This window comes from Poecilia formosa, unplaced genomic scaffold (genome assembly GCF_000485575.1).
Source record: "Poecilia formosa unplaced genomic scaffold, Poecilia_formosa-5.1.2 Scaffold621, whole genome shotgun sequence".
Classification (NCBI taxonomy): domain Eukaryota; kingdom Metazoa; phylum Chordata; class Actinopteri; order Cyprinodontiformes; family Poeciliidae; genus Poecilia; species Poecilia formosa.
This window is the reverse complement of record NW_006800560.1, coordinates 113,449-131,507: the sequence shown is the minus strand read 5'-3', so window position 1 is coordinate 131,507 and position 18,059 is coordinate 113,449. Positions and strand designations below refer to the sequence as shown.

Here is an 18,059-nt window from a genome sequence, read left to right as displayed (position 1 = left end):
CCTTTAAAGCAGACCTATTATGTAAAAGTTACATTTTGTACATTTTTATACGTCCATTTGCACATCCGTTGAATTGTGAGTCCAATATTTTCATTTGTAACAACAGCACAGTATTTTCTGTTACAACCTTGTACCATATATCGCGAGAGTCAGCAGAAGTTTGTTAGGATCTAAAGTGACAGAAGACCAAAAATGGTAATTCCTAAAGGACCTTAAAACACGCAGAACTGAGCAAATCTAATTATCTAAAAATTATTTCATGCAAAAAATGTAGAGACATATCCTACCCTGTCAAATGAAGCAAAATAAAATAAAATATCTATGACGGAGGTCTTCTGACCTGCCTGCGGAGCTCCTGCAGCTCCCGCCGAGCCTCCAGGCGCGACCTTTCGACCTCTCTCAGACAGCTGCGCAGCTCGGTCACTTCCTTCTGAGACGACGACAGGTTCTCCTCCAGCACAGCCAGCCTCTGCTCCTTCTCCTCACACTGCCGCTTCACACTAACACACACACACACACACACACACACACACACACACACACACACACATTGAGAAACAAACACCCTCCCCTCTGTAAACACACCTGTCTCCGCTCTCCCACCTGATCCTCTCCGTCTCCGCGCTGCGCAGCGTTCCTCTCAGCTGAGTGTTGGACTGGCTCAGAGCGTCCCTCTCCTTCGTGATGTCACTGAGGGCACGCCGCTGCTCCGCCGCGTCCCTCCTGCAGTTCTCCGACGCCTCCTGGGTCTGGCTCAGACGGCGTTCGGCCTCCAGCAGGCTCCGCCTCACCTGGTCTCGGCTCTCCTCCGCCGCCGACAGAGAAGCTCTGCACTGCTCCAACTGGAGAAACAACCAATGCGTTCCTTCATCGTCACGGCAACTGGTCCATTGGTGCAGGTACTCATAGGAGTGTTTCACATTTTCAGCATTTTGCAAAGTCTTTTATTTAAAATATCGAGAAACAACAGACCCTAAGGACCAAAGCAAAATAAGCAAGTATGAAAAAATTTAATCTGCGGTGCACAAAAGCAGGGAAAGCCGAATTATTAAAAAAATATCAATAAAGGCTCATTATTCCCAATAGCAATTCCTGCTATAAAACATTGTGTCAGTATCATGGTTTGTTGGTTTGTTTCACCAATATGTCACATTATTAACTTTAAACAACTGTGGCGATTTAAAGATGGTAAGTTTTGAGTTTAAAATCTTGCAGGGCTGAAACTACAGATTATTTTATCAATGAATTATTCCGACTCTAAGTCGGTTAAAAAAATTGGCACATTTCGAAGAATTATTATTTGACAGCTTAAGCTTTTTTGAATGCGATATTAAACATACATAAAAATGTTAATAAAGAAGTAATTCAATTCCTTAAACATTTTATTGCCTAAAATGCAATAACGGCATTCTTTTTGATCGTTTGCAGCAAAGGAAGCATTTGCAATTAAAAAACATACTTCCAACATCAACATGAGTTCAGCCCTTTCTGCTCAACTTAACTCCTTAGTAATAGTAGTAATTATTATTATTATATTGCATTTTCATTTGTCAAAACGCCCAAGGACACTTTACATTAAAAACACAAATTAAACAGTAAAAAAATGTCTATAAACACACAAAAAAACTAAAAAGTTAAAGCGTGAAGGCTAACAGATGAGTTTTGAGTTGTGCTTGATCCGTTGGTTAATTTTTAGATTAACGACTGGATGGCAAAAGGTGCTTCTTTACAGACCCGGAGCAAAGTGAAACTGAGGAAACTTTGTGCATGAGCAGCACTTTTCTACACGGGTTTTCTTCTGCGTCGTGTCATTTACCTCTTTGAGAGCGACGTCGGCTCGCGAGCGCAGATCGGTGCAGAGTTCCTGCAGAGCGTGGAGTTCCCTTTGATGAGCCGACGTCGCCTCGTCCAGCCGAGAGCGAAGCTCCAGCAGCTCACTGGTCAGAGCGCCAACTCTGATCTGAAAATAAAAAATCTGAGTCAGTAGGTTTTTTAATCTGTTAGACTGAAACAGCAGTCGGGCTGAAACGATTAATCGGACTGGTTGCGACAAATCAATTAATGATATATTTTACTAATTGATTAATCGGAAGCTGGACTATATGGACTCCAAAAAAAGGCAATTTGCTGGAAGAAGAACACTCTCAGAGCAGTAATTCAGCCAAAACTGTAAAAAAATATGAACATTTTGTAATTAAGATAAAAAACATAAACTTTGTCTGTAAACATGTTAAACACAAAACTCCTCGGTGTTCACTCCTGGTGAAGTTTTAGCTTCACCAGGTTCAACTTCTGCAAGGAAATCTCCCGGCAAGTTAATCAGTTTATCCAAAAACAGTCAACAGATCAGCAGCAGATCATAAATATTGATGATCCGTTGCAGAAAAGACCTGAGCTTCTCACATGCTGAGCGTTTGGAGTGTTATTTAGCTGCAGACGCATCCGCTGCTACAAATGATCACATGTTCACAAAAGCTGTGCTGTTGCGTTTTAGGAAAGAAAAGGATAATTTTCTGATTTAAAAAGGAATTTGTTTATTTAAATTTATTGTATAAAAAAAAGACTTCAATGAAAAATCAGCATAATGTGTCAATTTCTTTTAATCCGACTAATCGATAAATCATAATCAGACACTAAAACCGCCACCAGCCGCAGGAGCAACTGGAGATAAACTGTCACCTGCTCCTGCTCTTTGAGTTGAGCTGCTTCTCTGGCCGTCCGCTCGGCCTCCAGAGCTGCAGCCGACAGCTCCGCCTGCAGACCCGACACTCTGTCACACAACACCGCCTTCTCCGCCTCCTTCAGCGAGAGCGCCTGTGGAGGGAGAGTTTAACAGCTCACTTGGATTTAAACCAACTCGTTTTTATTTTGTTCCACATCGAGATCATGAATGTTCCCAAGCACCGATTGTGCCAGAACGGATTGATAAAACCCACTAAATATTAATAAATAGCTGCCTCATTTGATATGCGCTTAAAATTACGTAACCAATGAACATCATCTAAAAGTCCTTTCAGGATTTTACAATTGTTTTCATGATTTTTTGCAATAAAAATGAAATATTTAGAAATATTTGCAAGGAGTTTTGTAATATTTGCACTCATGTATGATTGTTGCAGACTGAGGCAGCAGTGTAGTGGAAAAAATATATATATACCACCACCTGCTGATGAGAATTAGCATTACGTAATTACGATTATTTTTGCTGAAAATTTGAAATAAACTCACAATTATCCATTAGTGAGAAATAAAGTGCATATCTGTTGATTTTGCGTGAATTTCTGTGAAAACTGGTGGGACTGACTGATGCAATTTAGGAGTAACCATATAAAAGCTGCATTGATTTGATTGATAATATTTACCACACAATTGTTATCTTAAAGGTTGTATTTATGATGAGTTTAGAGGCCCATATAAAGAGCCATGTTGACCCAGATTTGGCCCCCAGGCCTTGAGTTTGACACATGTGACATAGATGATGAAAAGTGGATTGAATGTGAGGATTATGAGCCTCACAGCAGCAGTGGCTGTCAGACCTGCTGTTTCTCCGTCTCGGCCTGCAGCAGACTCTGGTCTCGGTCGTGCTGCAGAGCACTCAGCTGCTCCTGCAGCTCCTCTCTGTCTCTCTTCGCTCTCTGCTGCTGGTCGTCCATCTCCTGCCTGCAGCGCCTCAGAGCTGCTTCCTGCTCCATCTGCAAGCTGTGACGCACCACTTCCTGCAGCGCAAAGGTCAGCAGAACACACACTGAGAGCCCGTCAATGGGTTATACTTCCAAACCAACATGTTGAAGTGTTTGGGGTTCTCGCCTTCTCTGAGACCAGCCTCTCCACCTCCTCCTGATGCTCGGAGATGGCCTTGCGTAAAGCCTGCTGAGCCTCCAGCTGCGCGGCGCCGAGGGACTGAGTTAGAGTCTGCTTCTCTCTCTCTGCCTGCGCCAGGGCGATCGCATCGTCTGAGCGCAACCGCTTCAGCTCAGCTAGAAAACATCCAGGTGGACAATTTAAGTCTCGCTCAACTCACATTCTCACACTGGTTAATCCCTCCAGGATGCTGCGATGTTTTGGTGAGTTTTTGTGCCAGAATGTACTGATATTTGAGTCTGCATCTTAGTAGGCACCTCTTGAGAATAATAAACGTCTTGTCACAGTGGTCGTCCCTCCAGGATTTGTTTGTTTGTTCTAGTGATTTTTAAAAAAAATAAAAATTACTGATTGGTGGAGATAATTTCAAACTACTTGCTTATGCATGATATTAAATATGATCTTTTGTATTGATCGCCGTGTCGATCACAGAATACAAATTGGCATCAAGAAAGGCTGAGAAAAAAATACTGCCACCAGCAGGTGAGAGTTGGCATCATGTAAACCTGATGTTTTACCATTGATGTGAAAAATTTGCAGTAAATTCACAATTAACATTAAAAAAATGAGGGTGTCAGTATTTTGATTGAAATTGATTGAAATCAGAACTCCTTTAATTTGAATGAGTGATTTAATAGATAAAATAATATTTAAGGTTGTATTTATGTGACTCTCTAGAGTACAAATGGCCACATAAAACCCTGTGGTGGACCGGATTTGGCCCGCGGGCCTTGAGTTTGACTCATGTGCTTTTAAGGTGAATGGTCAAGATTCATGCAAACGTTGTGATGATTGGTGAAAATGGCAAAGTTTGTGACTGACGATTGAATTTGAATTAACGGTTGCTATAGTTACAACACGGCTGAGAAACAAATTATGATATAAATATTTCATATCAGTCAATATTGATAATTATTGATTGGTTTTCTTGTTTTAACCATCTGAAATAGCACCAAACTGGTATCATGAGCTTTCCTGGTTTTTCCAGTTTTTATTCCACGCTGTTTTTTTATTTATTTTTAAGCAGTTATGAGGAGAAACTTTAAACTGCTGCTTTGGCGGTTACTCAACAGATTGCTGCTAGGTAACCAGAGAATGAATGAGTTGCTAGGTAACCAGAGAGCAGAGGGAGTTAGTTCTTGTCACTGCTTAGCTAAACTCTTTCCTCCATCTACATCTCCCAGAATTCTTTGCAGTTCTGGATCAGAGTTTGGTGACATCATTGATTATTCTACATGCCACATGTCATCTGTCGATATTGATCACGTGTCTACAGCGATATATATGCTGTTATTGGTTTATTGTCTCATAGTTGCGGTGGCGGCTGACTCGTGTTCCAGGCGCCGGTTCTGTTGCTCTGGGTTTTCACCTGCGGCCGTCTCGCAGCGGGCGCTCAGCGCTTGGTTCTCGGCCTCCAGTTGATCTCTGCGGGACTCGACCAGCGCCAGCTGCTGCTGCGCCTCAAACAGACCCGTTTCCAGGGACTCCCGCTCAGACCTGCAGGTTCAAAGAAATGAAGTAACAAAGCCGATCTATTTTAGAGAAGCTGGTGAAGCTGCAGCTTCAGGGTTTTCATGGATCAGCTGTGACCTGAAAGCAGCCAGTTCCTCTGACAGCGCCGAGTTCTCTCTTTCAGACGCCGTCAGCTGGACCACCAGAGCCGCTTTGTCCCGGGCCAGATCCGCCCGACCGCGGCCCGCCTCCTCCAGCGCCGCCTCATTCTTCTGTCCCTCCCCCTGGGCCAGGCTCAGCTCCGAGCCCAGAGACGCAACCTCGGCACAAAGCTGCCGACAGACGGAGAGAAAAACCCAGGAAATAAAGGTCACGAGTTCCTCGGGGTCCGGGAAGATCTTCCAGAGTTTCTCCAGAATCCTCAGAGTTTTACATCAAAATAAAAATATTACAATTGACCATTGGCATTTCTACATCTGTCAGGCTTTAAATGTGGAACCAGCAAAAAGATAGGAAAGAATAAAAGAAAAGGACAAAAAGATACAAAGAAAATAAAAAAGATATAAAGAAAATAAAGGGAAAAACACTGGAAATAAAAGAAGGAACAAAAGGAAGAAAACAAAATCATATTTAGATATTCAGCTGGAGAATGAAGTCTGGAAAAGTAGATATAAATCTGGTCCATTCCTGGTAAATATGTAAACATTGTGACGTTCTGTTCCTGCTTGTCTGGACCTGTAAACAACAGACCCGGTTCGGTACCTGGGTCACCTTCTGCTGCAGCCGCAGCCTCTCCGCTCTGAGACTCTGCAGCTCGCTCTCCGTCCCGGCCCGGCTCTGCTCGGCGTCCTGCAGCGCCTGCTGCAGCGCCACGCGGCCGGCGTCCAGCTCCAGCCGGTCCTGCTCCAGACGGACCAGCTCGTCCCTGATGGTCAGCCGCTCCTGCTCCGCCTCGCGGCGCTGAGCCAGCAGGACGCGCTTCTCCTCCTCCAGCTGAGAGACGAATAAACAACGAAACCGGGCCGTGATGGATGACAGAGCAACTATAAACACAAACTTTACTGCTTCTTCTTGTCATGTCATAAACTAGAACTACGATTATTTTAGTTATCAATTATTCTGTTGGTTGTTCTGACAATTAATCAGACAGAAAAATTCTGCAGATTTTCCATTTAAGCCCCTTTATACAATATTAAAAGTACAGATAAATAATTGAGTTCCGTTTATAAATGACAAAGTAAACATTTAATTGTCTAAAATCCAATTAAAGCATTCAGCAGTTAGTCATCTCTAATTCTGGTTCAAAGGGTTATTGCTAATTTATTGAGAGGGAAGGCAAAAGGAAAAGTTTCCTCCATGTCCACTAGGGGGCTTCGTACTCAAGCAGGATGTACTTCCTAAAAGGCCCAGCAGGGGGCCCTCACCTGGAGGATGTAGTTGTTGAGGTCCACCTTGTCCTGGGCCAGCGCCTCGTTCATGCCGCCCATCTTTGCCAGAGAGTCCCTGAGCGCCGCCTCCTCAGACTGCAGCCTGCTGAGCTGCAGTGACAGCTCAGTGCTGCAGCTCTCGGCCTGCGGGGAAAAAGACGCGTCAAAAACACAAAGATGCAGAGATTCTACTACATGGATGTTTGCCCCTTACCCGAGCCAGCGCTTCGGACAGCTGGGCCTTCTCGCGCTGCAGAAGCTGCCTCTCTACCTCCCCCTGCTGGTGGCTCTCCCTCACTGCAGACAGCTCTCCTCTCTGAGCCGATGCTCGGCTCTCACTCAGATCCCGCTGCTTCTGTCTGAACGGAGCAAAACACACAAGATGGAGGCCAGTCAGGACAACAACAGGTCTGGGTGGTAGTAATCCTTTAAAGCTCGTTTTTATTTAATTTTAATTTTTTGATTCAAGAGCTGCTTTGAGTACGAAACACGATAAAGGCCACTGAAAAAAAATTATTCTGACTTTAATCTCAGGATTTTATAACGGCATTTCAGGGTCAATGTAGATTAATAAAAAAGGAGTAAATTTCTGCCAAAAAACTGATATCATGAGTTTAATTTTAGAAATTTTTTTTAAAAATATGAAAATTTCCGACTTGAAACTAAAACATTTCAATTTTTTTTTTACTTTTGAAACTTAGAAATAAAAAAATGGTTTTGAATTCAGAAATTAAAAAAAAAATACTTTTGAAACTCAAATGTTTGTGTTTTTCTAGAAAGTTTCTGAGATTAATTTCAAAAGTTCAGAATTTTCTAGCAAAGTTTTGACTTTTCAAACTCAGAAATTTCGAAGTTTTTTCTAGACGTTTTTAGGTGGAAATTTACTCATTTTTTTCTATCGACAAAGGCTCTGCTACAGCATCATATAATTCTGACTTTAATCCCAAAATGTCGACTTTAATCTCAGAATTCTGGCTTTTTTCTCAGAATCAGAATTGTTTAAATTGTTTATGCGCCATCAGGCTAATCAAGCCTTAAAACTCAAATCTACCAAATAAATCTGGGGCTGGGGTTCACTGTGGACAAAGTGCAGGTTTACAAATCCAATAGCTAGGAAGGAGCAGCTTTGCGATTATTTTTTATATGCTAACAATAACTGACATATAACAACTCAAAAGTAGAAGATTTTTGACTTTTGAAACTCAGAAAATTTCCCAAAGTCAAACTTGTTCTACTTTATGAGCTCAGAAAATGTCCATGTTTTTTTTTCTAGAGAATATGTGAAGATAACCCTAAAATTAATGATATTTTTCTTGAATATTTTTGATTTTTTTTTTTAGCTCAGAAATTTTACATTTTTACAAGAAGATTTCTGAGATTAATGTCTTAATTACGTTTTTTTGGCAGAAATTTACTCCTCCTTTCTTTTCTACCTACAATTGCCCTTATTCTCAGTCATCTTAAATAGTTTTTGAATATTTTTTTGTATTTTAATACAGATTGAATTAAAGTTCAGAGATTAAAGTCAGAATTAGGGATTTTTCTTAAAGTGGCCCTAATCCTAATCCGGTTGCTAGGCTTTTCTAATTAACTGTGTTTCTTTCACTAGCTAAAGAAGCAGCTGCAGTCTGGAAATGTGCTGAAAGCTCTCCGCTGCGTCTTGTTGCTCGCTGCTGTAAAACTGTGAGGATTAGTAACGTCCAGGTTCGATTATCCTGCTCACATCCTCTGGGTCTCAGCTTTGGCCCGGTCTCTCTCCTGATTGGCCGCCTCCTTCTCCTCCCTCTCGCCGTCTCGCTCTCGCTGAGCCGCCAGCAGCGCCAGCTGCAGCTTCTCGCGCTCCATCTGCAGCATCTGGACGCTGCTCTCCGCTGCCTGGACGCTCTGCTCCAGCTTCGCCTTCTCGCTGCGGGCGGGAATCACGGAGTTAAAACTCCGTCAGGATGAAACGGTGAGGAGGAGACGGTGACCCCTGACCTGGCCAGCGCGTCCCGGTCCTGCTTCAGACGGTCCTTCTCTTTCTGGGCGTTCTCTCTCTCTCGCTGAGCTGCGTCTCTTTCCCGCTGCAGCGCCTGGTTCCGCTGCTCCGAGTCTCGTCTGGACGAATCGGAGTCTGAAAGCTGCTTTCGAAGCTGTTGGACGGACGACTGGGCAGAGAGCAGACGGCCGCGGACGTCCTGGGAGCCAGACCAGTGATGAAGGTGTCGGCATAAATTTATCACGATGAATCGATTATTGGAATAACAATTTTAGGAATAAATTAATCGCTAACTGGAGTATGCAGACTCATAAGAAGCAGTTTGCTAAAAGAAAACTTGTATTTAGAATTTAAAAAAATGTTTGTCTGTAAATATGTAAAAAAAATCTCAATTAAGCACAGTTTGCTCTTCATTTACTAATCAATTAATTTAAATAAATAAATAAATAAACTGATTATAGTCCACTGATGCTGAGTGAAGACGAAGGACTGAGCTTTTCAAATGTAGATTATAAAAGTATTTTTTAGCTGCAAATGGCATTGTTGCAATAAATTTTATTTTCTTATTTAAAAACTACTTGAATATTTGTTTATTTGTACTTTTTAATATATTTCTAACCGTGTACAAAATAAGCTTACATGGTTACAACTTATTTAACCACTTAAATAAATTTAAACGATTAAATAAGCCACTTATTTAGCAAAATGATTTTTTTTAGCATCGTTTTGCTGATGGAAAATCAGCAGAATGTGACTTTTTTTTTATCCAACTAATCGATGAATTGTCAAGATAATCTGATTACAAAAATAAACGTATTATGTGAACTCAATCTGAAGAGGTTTTGTTGTTTATTTAAGTCAAATAATTGCGATTAATGAATTTTAAGCTTTTCAGCAGGAAAAGCTTCAACAGGACAATAAATTAGATTTGATCAACGAGGTTTAAATAACGAAAAATAACTTTTATCCTGCAGTCTGATCCTTTCATATCAAAGTATAAAATCCATTAAACTTCAACGGTTTCTGTTTTTTTTTTTACTGTGGATCTTTATCAGTAGGTTGTCACCTGTAGCTGCAGCGTCTTGTTTGCGACGGCTGAGCGGAGAGCGGACAGAGCTGCGTCAGGCAGCGGAGACGGCGAGGAGGCCGGAGGAGCGGTCGCCATCTTTAACGGAGAGGAGGACCGTCGAGCAGAGGCGTCACGGATCAGCGCCAGGAGCGGGGCCGCAGAGCGATCCTGGTCGGCTTCTGACGACGACTCCCCGTCTGACAACACGCTCTGCAGAACCAGTAGGAAGCATCCAGAGTGAGTTTTACACCTTCAGCAGGGCGTGTGGCTTTGGTTTTTGAAGATTTTGATCTTAATGGGTTTCCATAGGTCACAGTGACGCCTGAGGCCGCCATTTTGTTTGACAAGCGTGATTTACAACATTTATTTATTCAGACGTTAAATTCAGCTCAACTCTACGACAAAATATTGGATTCAGACCAAAAGACTAAAACCATAATATCACAAGAATACAGTTATATGATAAAAGAGCCTCTAGATAATATGAGAACCAGAATAAAGTTGTAATTTTTATGAGAATTCCTGCACAAAAATTCCTCAAAAATTAAAATGAGGAATGTTGAGCATCCTGTGAAGTTATAATCCAATATAAGTTTTAGAGATAATACAATATTAAGTTGTTATCAGTAGCAGGACTTTAATATGACTGTGCAAATAATTGAGTCTGTTTTGAAGAAAGAATGGCACGGACTGAACTCGTCTCATCAGATCCTGAGGAGATTTTATCTCATTAAAACAACTTTTTCTCATGACTTTAAGACGTTTTTATGCTATTAATGTGATTTTATTCCTGTGCTTAAACAAAGGCTCTCGTAACCTGGCCCTGATACTCTGCTGTACAGAAGCGACGCTAGTTATAAAAGCCACTTTTATTTTCTGTAGTTTCTTTTTAAGAAAAGAAAGCAAGCAAAACACACAACTGATAGAAATCAGACCTGGTGTGAAAAATTTTTGATTATTTTTTTAAGCTGTATCGTCCAGCCATATTTATTTATACCTGAGCGATGTCTCTCAGCGTGTCCAGCAGCATCTCAGACTGAGCTTTAATCAGCTGCGTGTCGGGCTCATCGCTGCCACTCTGCTCCTGAAGGAAAAGGACCAAGCAGAGACAGAAATGTAAAAATGAAAAGACTTAGGACGCTGCGTCAGCCTCAGAGACGCTCTCTTACCTCGAACCTCTGCGTCAGAGTGGAGATTTCTGCGTCTCGCTCCACAATTTGTCCCTTCAGTCTCTCACATTCTCGCACCACGTCAGACAACCTGACAGTTCAGACAAAAACTGATGATTTTTACTATGAGTAAAAAAAGTGACCCGTTCACTGTTCCTGTTTTTTATACAATCCCTGACCTTATAGGGTCAGAACCAGAGCAGAACTTAAAGTCTAAATGCTGACAGAACTTTAATATTGTAGTTCAATTTTTAAGTTCTTTTAGAAATAATTTGTAATTTGATATTGTGACAAATTGCAGTCAGTCAAGACACCAGCAGGGTGCTGGTTTGCTAGGTCTCCAAGCCACTGCACTCAGATTTCCTCATCAAAATAAATTAGACAATGAAAATAGTTGTTTTTTAAATACATAAAATAATAAGATATTGTATTTCTTTTAATTCGACTCAACTCTTTCTGAAGTACCGCTAACCCGTTAGTGGCTCACTAACCTGACGTTGAGCTCACTTTTCTCTGCTTCGGCTCTGCTCTGAAGGCTCATCATCTCCGCCGCTCGCTCCCTCAGCTGCTGCTCCAGCTGAACCCTCAGAGCCTTTTCTCCCGCCGCCCGACTGTCCACCGACGTGGACAATCCAGAGCAGGACACCCGGGCCGAGTGGGACATCCGGGCCAGCTCAGATCGCATTTCTGACAAGTCTCTGAGAGAAAAGAGAGGGAAAATGTTCAGGGTTCGTACGCTTTTTCCACAGTAAAATTCACTTTACACAGAAATCAGTCACTTTCAAACCTTCTCAAGGCTTTCAAGCACCCATCAGAACGCTGAAATGTTGAGTTTGTGATTTTATTTTTACCTTTCGGTGGCGCTCTTCATCTCGCAGACGTGCCTCCTGAAGCCAACCACTTGCCTCCACAGCTTCAGCAGCCGGCCGTGTTCGCTGCTGAAGTAGCTGTGGAAAGACTGAAGGCAGAAACAGGAAGAAGGTCTCAGCAGCTTCACCGATTTACTGTGACGTGAGTTGATGATTTTTGATGATGGAACTTGACAAAATATAATGTTTGTTTCTGGTTGCTCTGTTGTTGACTGTATGTTGTTTTTATTTTTGTGTTTTCATCATGTAAAGTTCTTTGAACTGTCTTGTTGCTGAAATCAAATAAGTTTGATTGAGTTATTAAACCAGCGATCAGGCCTGAAATCTGGGTGCAGTGATGGACTCTGACCTGAACCCTCAGAGCCACATAAAGACAGTCACAAAGTCGGCCTTCTGTCACCTGAAGAACATCTCCAGGATTAGAGGACTGATGTCTCAGTGAGATCTAGAGAAACTCATCCATGCGTTTATCTTTAGTTTCATTGATTACTGCAACAGCGTAAAAAAAAAATCAATCCTCCAGCTCCTGCTGATCCAGAACGCTGCTGCTGGCGTTCTGACTAAAACCAGGAAGTTGGAGAACATCACCCAGTTCTACAGTCCCTACACTGGCTCCCTGTAGCTAAGAGAATAAATTATAAAATACTGTTAGCTTATAAATCCCTGAACAGTTTAGCACCACAATGCATCAAAGATCTATTGTTGTCATAGCAACCTCCCAGACCTCTCAGGTCTTCTGGTTCTGGTTCTGCTCTGCATCCCCAGAACCAGAACCAAATATGGGAGAATCAGCATTCAGCTTCTACAAACTTCCAGAAAACTGCAAAACAGCTGAAATACTGAGTGCCTTAGATTTGCTTTTCAACCATAATAACTGGATCATTGATCGATACATTTGATACATACTGACTTTGTTGATAGCGTTTGACAAAACGTAATGTTTTCGGCTCGGTTCATGTTGGGTTTCTCCATATGTTTGTGATGTAAATCAGTTTTGAACAGACAGTGCTTCACTGTCTCTCTCTCTCTCTCTCTCTCTCTCACCTCCTCCTCTCTCCTCCAGTCTGACTCCTTCTGCTCCAGCTCCTCCCGGGCTTTGGTCCAGTCCACGGTGAGCCTGCGGATGTCCTGGCTCAGAGCCTCGTTGGCCAAACCCGCCTGCTCCAACTGCTCCCGCAGCATCGCGTTCACTGCCGACAGGCTGCTGCTCCTGAAGGCACCACAAGCATCACTGACATCAACAGACCTGCATATCTTTCCACTGGAGTCAAACACAAATTATTCATTTATTTGAAATATGCTGAAGCTGAATCGAAGGTTAAATCCCCCTTCTGCTTTCAGCTGTAAGCAAAAACATGAAATAAACACGTAATGCTACACTGTATAAATGCCTCGGTTGTATTTTATTGGTTAAATAATCAACACAAAGCAACATCTCTACATTTATGCCGGACTTTTCTGTTGAGTCTTAATTTGTTCCCCAATGTTTTCTAACAAACCTCTGAAATTCACAAACCAACTGCAGCAGCTTTTCTTTTTCTCCCATTTCAACAGTGGCCTGCTGCTTTGTGTTGGTTTTCCACACAAAGTCCCAATAAAATACTTTAGAGCTCTAATATGACAACAAGCTAAAACCTACTGAAGATAAAAACTGATGGATATGAAGAATTACCAAACCCAACTAAACTCTGCAGACGTTTTAACTCAGAAACTGTTTATACTTTAACTTATTCATATCTGAGTATCAATAGAGATTCATTGATATGTGAAGCTGATGGTTATGTTATTAGTTGTTTTTTCTGACAACTAGTCTGATAATTGGTGAAAGAAATTTAAAAATTCTGCGTATTTTTCATTTAACCACCTAAGCAAATTAAGAAATGCAGAAAATAGTCATTTTATATATTTATAAAGTGCAATTATTTAGTGAACAGTTGATTATTTGTTGCAATACAGTGTAGGGCTAATCTATTGTCTATTTTTTGGATTAATTGATTAATAATACTATAGTAGAAGACGCTTAATAAGAGATTTCCTTGCAGAATTTCAACCAGGCGAAGCTAAAACTTTGAAACATGAGGAGTTTGGGTAGAACTTATGTACAGACAAATAGTAGTTTTTTATTTTAAAGGCAAAACAGGCACACGAATATTATAATACGATTTTAATTACAAGTTTTTAATAATTATGAAATCGGTAGGCAATATATTTCATTAAATTGAGATAAGAGGTGGGGTTAAGTAAATGTTTACTTCTTCCTACTCCAAACAGAAAAGTCGCAGTACACTAATTATTTTGTTCTTGGTTATATATGCAGATGTTTCTCTGTCTTACTGATTATTTAATTCTCTTGTTTTTAAAAACCTGTTTGAAATAAATAAATAAATTTTTAAAAAATTTATCTATATATTTCTACACAGTTTTTGGTTTAATGTTCTGAGTGAATTGTTATTTCATCAAACAGCTTTTTTGAGCCTGTATACTCCAATTAACAATTCATTTATTATTAAATAGTCTGAGGATTATTTCAGTAATCGATTGGTTATGATTGATCCGATTGATCGTGAATCTCCACCTCTGCTGCTCTTCCTCCAGCCGGATCAAAGCTTCCTCCAGGTTGCTGCTCACGTCTTCCTGATGTCGTCCGTTTGACGTTTCGCTGTTGCTCTGAAATTAATTATCCAATTAGAAAACGACTCTGCAGACAGAAAACAGCTTCATGGTTTTCAGTGGGAAACGCCACCTACACCCACCGTGCCTTTCTCCACCTCGGAGGATTTCTCCTGAAGCATCTGCTCTAGATCGCCACATTTCTTTTTGTACTGCAGAACCTGAAGAAGAAGAAGAAGAAGAAGAAGAAGAAGAAGTAGAAGAAGAAGAAGAAGAACCATCATCATGATGCTTCACTGTAAAAGCCGCTCAATTAAACACAGAGGTGGGTAGAGCACCCAAAAAATGTCATCAAGTAAGAGCAGTGATACTTCAACATATTTTTAGTTAGATCATAGGGAAAAAGTAGCCATTCAAGAAGTTATTCAAGTAAGAGTAAAAAAGTGTTTGGCAAAAAGTCTGAGTAACTGATCAAATTTCCATAAGGAGGCAGCGGAGGGAGCGTCCGTAATAAATCTGCTCTTAAGGACGCAGCCCTCCGTCTCCAACGCCGAACCATAGATTCGTTCACGCCGAGTTTACCAGGTCGATAACCTTCAACTTAAAGCGGCATCATATGAGCTTCTTCCTGTTGTTTCCATGATGAGGGGGTTTGAGTTTGAAAACATTTCTCCGTCGTGCCTGCTGCTAGCATGTGCTTCTTCTAAAAGAAAATTTAGCACTTTCTTCTTTGATTTCCAATTTTGACTTCCAGTGATTCACTTCCTGCTAAAGCGCCCCCTCGTGGTTGAAGGAAAATCCACAGAAAAGCCGCACCGGGCTACAAGCCGCATGGTTCAAAGAGTGGGAAAAAAGTAGCGGCAGTCCAAAAAATACAGTAGTTACTACGAGCTCCGGTCTGACCCGGCCCACCTTCGCCTGCAGCTTCTGCACCAGCTGCGCCTGCCTTTGCTGGCCCTCCTGGTAGGCGGTAAGTTTACGCCTGTAGGCCGCCTGCTCCTCGTCCAGCCGTCGCCGCAGGTCCACGTTCTGCTGGGCCAGGCTGCGCGACTCGGGCGAGTCGAGGTCGCCCTCCCCGGTTTCAAGCCGCAGCGCCTGCTCCAGCTGAAGGAGAGACAGAGGGAAGAACAAAATGGATTTTAATTTAAATATGGTTCTAACATGATGAAAGTGTTTTGTTTTTCTTTCCCTGCTTCGTTTTGTTGGGTATAACCAAATATTATAGGGGTGCATGTATATATCTGAGCCTTTGTGGATCAACAATAAATTCAGATTTATAGCTAAATGTTTATTATTCCACAACATGATTCAAATGAAATGAGTAAGTTAATCGTATCATAAATAAAAATGAACTTGATCATTTCCATTCTGATTATGAAGGAGAATGATGTTTAAAGGGACTTCTTAATACATTTTATTTATGGTTTCTGTTTTGTGTGGTTTTAATGTTTGTTTAATTTATTGTTTTTGGTTGTTATTTTCCATTTTTTATATTTTAAAATATAGTCCTCCACTTCCAGTGTGAAATGTTTTTTGTAAAACTAAAGTTTATTGATTTTGAGAGAGCAAATTTGCATTTTTATGCAATCTTTGTATACTTTTGTTAACCTTGCTTTGTTTTCGTTGTTCCTATAGTGATAACATATAAAAGAAGGGAAAATAAAAAAATATTTTTTTCTTTCTTGTAAAACATAAATAATATAAAGTATAAATTTAGTTGAGTGTGTGTAAACTTTTTACTGAAATCATATTAACTTTGCTACAGCTGCCTTTGGGAGCAGGTTTATGATTTTTGCTAATGTTCGACCTGAATCCAATCAACAAGCCACCATATCCCTCCCTTGCTGTGAAGCCCCTGTTTACAATCTCCCGTGGCAACGGGCGCTATGGCAACATTCCACTCCACTTCATTCCATCCCCCGTCACCTGGGAGACCCACAAATCTGAGACAAAGACAAACCGGGAAGACAAAAAAACGGGGGAGAGGCGGGCATTCCTCCCAAAGCTTGTCCAGACCAGACACTTGGAGAATTTTTTTTATTTTCCCGCCTCACGTCGCCCCAGTTTCGGTCAGATTCGGCGTACTGTCCTCACCCTCTCGCTAATGGCGCCGTACTTGATGGCGAGCTCGTCCCGGTCGGCTCTGCTGTGGGCCAGCAGGTCCTCCAGCCGGGCCAGCTCTCCCTGCAGAACCCGGTTCTCCTCCTGGACGGACATGACGGAGGACATGGCCCCAGCTGCTGACAGAGAAAAAAAAACCCGCTCTGTTTTAGATGGACAGCATTAGGGATGAAACGATTAATTCAAGTAGTCATGACAAATCAATTATTGAAATAATCATCAGCTAGTTTAGTTATCGATTAATTATTAACTGGAGTATAAAGAGTCTATAAACAGCATTTGCTGAAAGAACAACACAGTCAGAGCAGTAATTAAACCAAAAAACTTTACAGAAAATATATACATTTTGCTGTGAGCGTGTCACCTAGTTCAGATTCTGTTAAAAAAATCTCCTTTTAGGCACCTTTTGCTATTCATATATTAATTCTGTTAGTTAAAAACATAAACACACGTCACTGTATTGATGTTAATCTCAGCAGAAAGAGCTGAGCTTCTCACATGTTGATGTTAGAAGTATTTTTTAGCTTCAGATTGATCCTTTGCTACAAATGATCAAGCATCCACTAACAGAATTGTATTTTAGGCAATAATATGTTTATTTTCTTATTTTTTTTAAAAAGGAATTAAATTATATGTTTATTTGCATCTTTTAATGTATTTCTAATATTAAATAAAAAGGGCTTCTAATGAAAAATCTGTAGATTGTGTAAATTTTGTAATCGATTAATCACCAGATTAATCAATTAATAAAGTTGAATTCAGACAGAAATTAGAATCCATCAGCTGCTCCTACTCTTTGAGATGGGATGCTTTAATGTATTTCTAATATTGTATAAAAACGGATTAAATCTGCAGGATGTGGCCATTAATCATCAGAATAAGCAACAGATTAGTCGATAACTAAAACAGCAGTTAGCTGCAGCTCTAGACTACATAAGGACGAGGAAGGACTCACTGGTATCGTTGAGGTTCTTGGTGACGATCTCTCGGACTCTGGCCGGCAGACATGTAGGGGCCGCATCCGGTGACGGGCCCCTGACGGTCAGCCTCTTCTCCTCAGACAGGACGCTCTCCTCCAGCCGCTGGTTCAGATGAAAAACAAAGACCCACAGCGGCTAAGTTAGACGTTTTGATGATGCAATCACCACAGCTACGGAGTTTGCCCCAATTGCCCCATCAGCTCGCCGTCAGCGCATTATGAAAGCGCTGAGGTGAGATCCCGGGGGCCTCACCTGGATCACCGACTCCAGCTTGTTGGAGTCGGAGTTTTTCTCACCGCTCATTGCCGCTGTTTCCAAATCCCCCAGGAAAATAGGATTAACTCAAGATGAATTCCCAAACAGAGCGACGGTCGCGTCTTTCCCTCCTTTTCCAGCCGGTGCAGAAAAAAGGATAAAAGTTTCCCACTTTAATCTGATGACGTTTCTGGTGAGTTTTTGGCAGCAGAGGAGCGGAGCGCGTCCGTCCTGCCGTCTCCTCAGAGACTCAGACGCAGATTGAGGA

At 41.4% G+C, this 18,059-nt stretch overlaps 1 protein-coding gene across 5 annotated transcripts in view; it reads right to left on the bottom strand.

Annotated features, from left to right (window-relative positions):
- Positions 1–18,059, bottom strand: part of crocc (ciliary rootlet coiled-coil, rootletin) — a 27,152-nt gene extending 9,093 nt beyond the window's left edge. The window contains exons 1-25 of one of the 5 annotated variants that reach the window (XM_016665802.1): positions 17,789–18,059; positions 17,512–17,638; positions 16,530–16,699; positions 15,348–15,539; positions 14,573–14,656; positions 14,401–14,492; positions 12,870–13,035; positions 11,808–11,914; positions 11,448–11,654; positions 10,957–11,047; positions 10,785–10,871; positions 9,785–9,997; positions 8,718–8,917; positions 8,464–8,646; positions 6,955–7,099; positions 6,738–6,884; positions 6,076–6,306; positions 5,452–5,645; positions 5,231–5,358; positions 3,808–3,977; positions 3,537–3,716; positions 2,680–2,814; positions 1,817–1,960; positions 604–842; positions 341–500 (exon numbers count right to left, since the gene is read on the bottom strand). In XM_016665802.1, coding sequence (XP_016521288.1) covers positions 341–500; positions 604–842; positions 1,817–1,960; positions 2,680–2,814; positions 3,537–3,716; positions 3,808–3,977; positions 5,231–5,358; positions 5,452–5,645; positions 6,076–6,306; positions 6,738–6,884; positions 6,955–7,099; positions 8,464–8,646; positions 8,718–8,917; positions 9,785–9,997; positions 10,785–10,871; positions 10,957–11,047; positions 11,448–11,654; positions 11,808–11,914; positions 12,870–13,035; positions 14,401–14,492; positions 14,573–14,656; positions 15,348–15,539; positions 16,530–16,699; positions 17,512–17,638; positions 17,789–17,839 — 3,843 coding nt within the window. In that variant the 5' untranslated portion in view covers positions 17,840–18,059. The remainder of the gene's footprint in view (positions 1–340; positions 501–603; positions 843–1,816; positions 1,961–2,679; positions 2,815–3,536; positions 3,717–3,807; positions 3,978–5,230; positions 5,359–5,451; positions 5,646–6,075; positions 6,307–6,737; positions 6,885–6,954; positions 7,100–8,463; positions 8,647–8,717; positions 8,918–9,784; positions 9,998–10,784; positions 10,872–10,956; positions 11,048–11,447; positions 11,655–11,807; positions 11,915–12,869; positions 13,036–14,400; positions 14,493–14,572; positions 14,657–15,347; positions 15,540–16,529; positions 16,700–17,511; positions 17,639–17,788) is intronic. The other 4 variants (XM_016665804.1, XM_016665803.1, XM_007541646.2 and 1 more) reach the window with 4 other exon arrangements.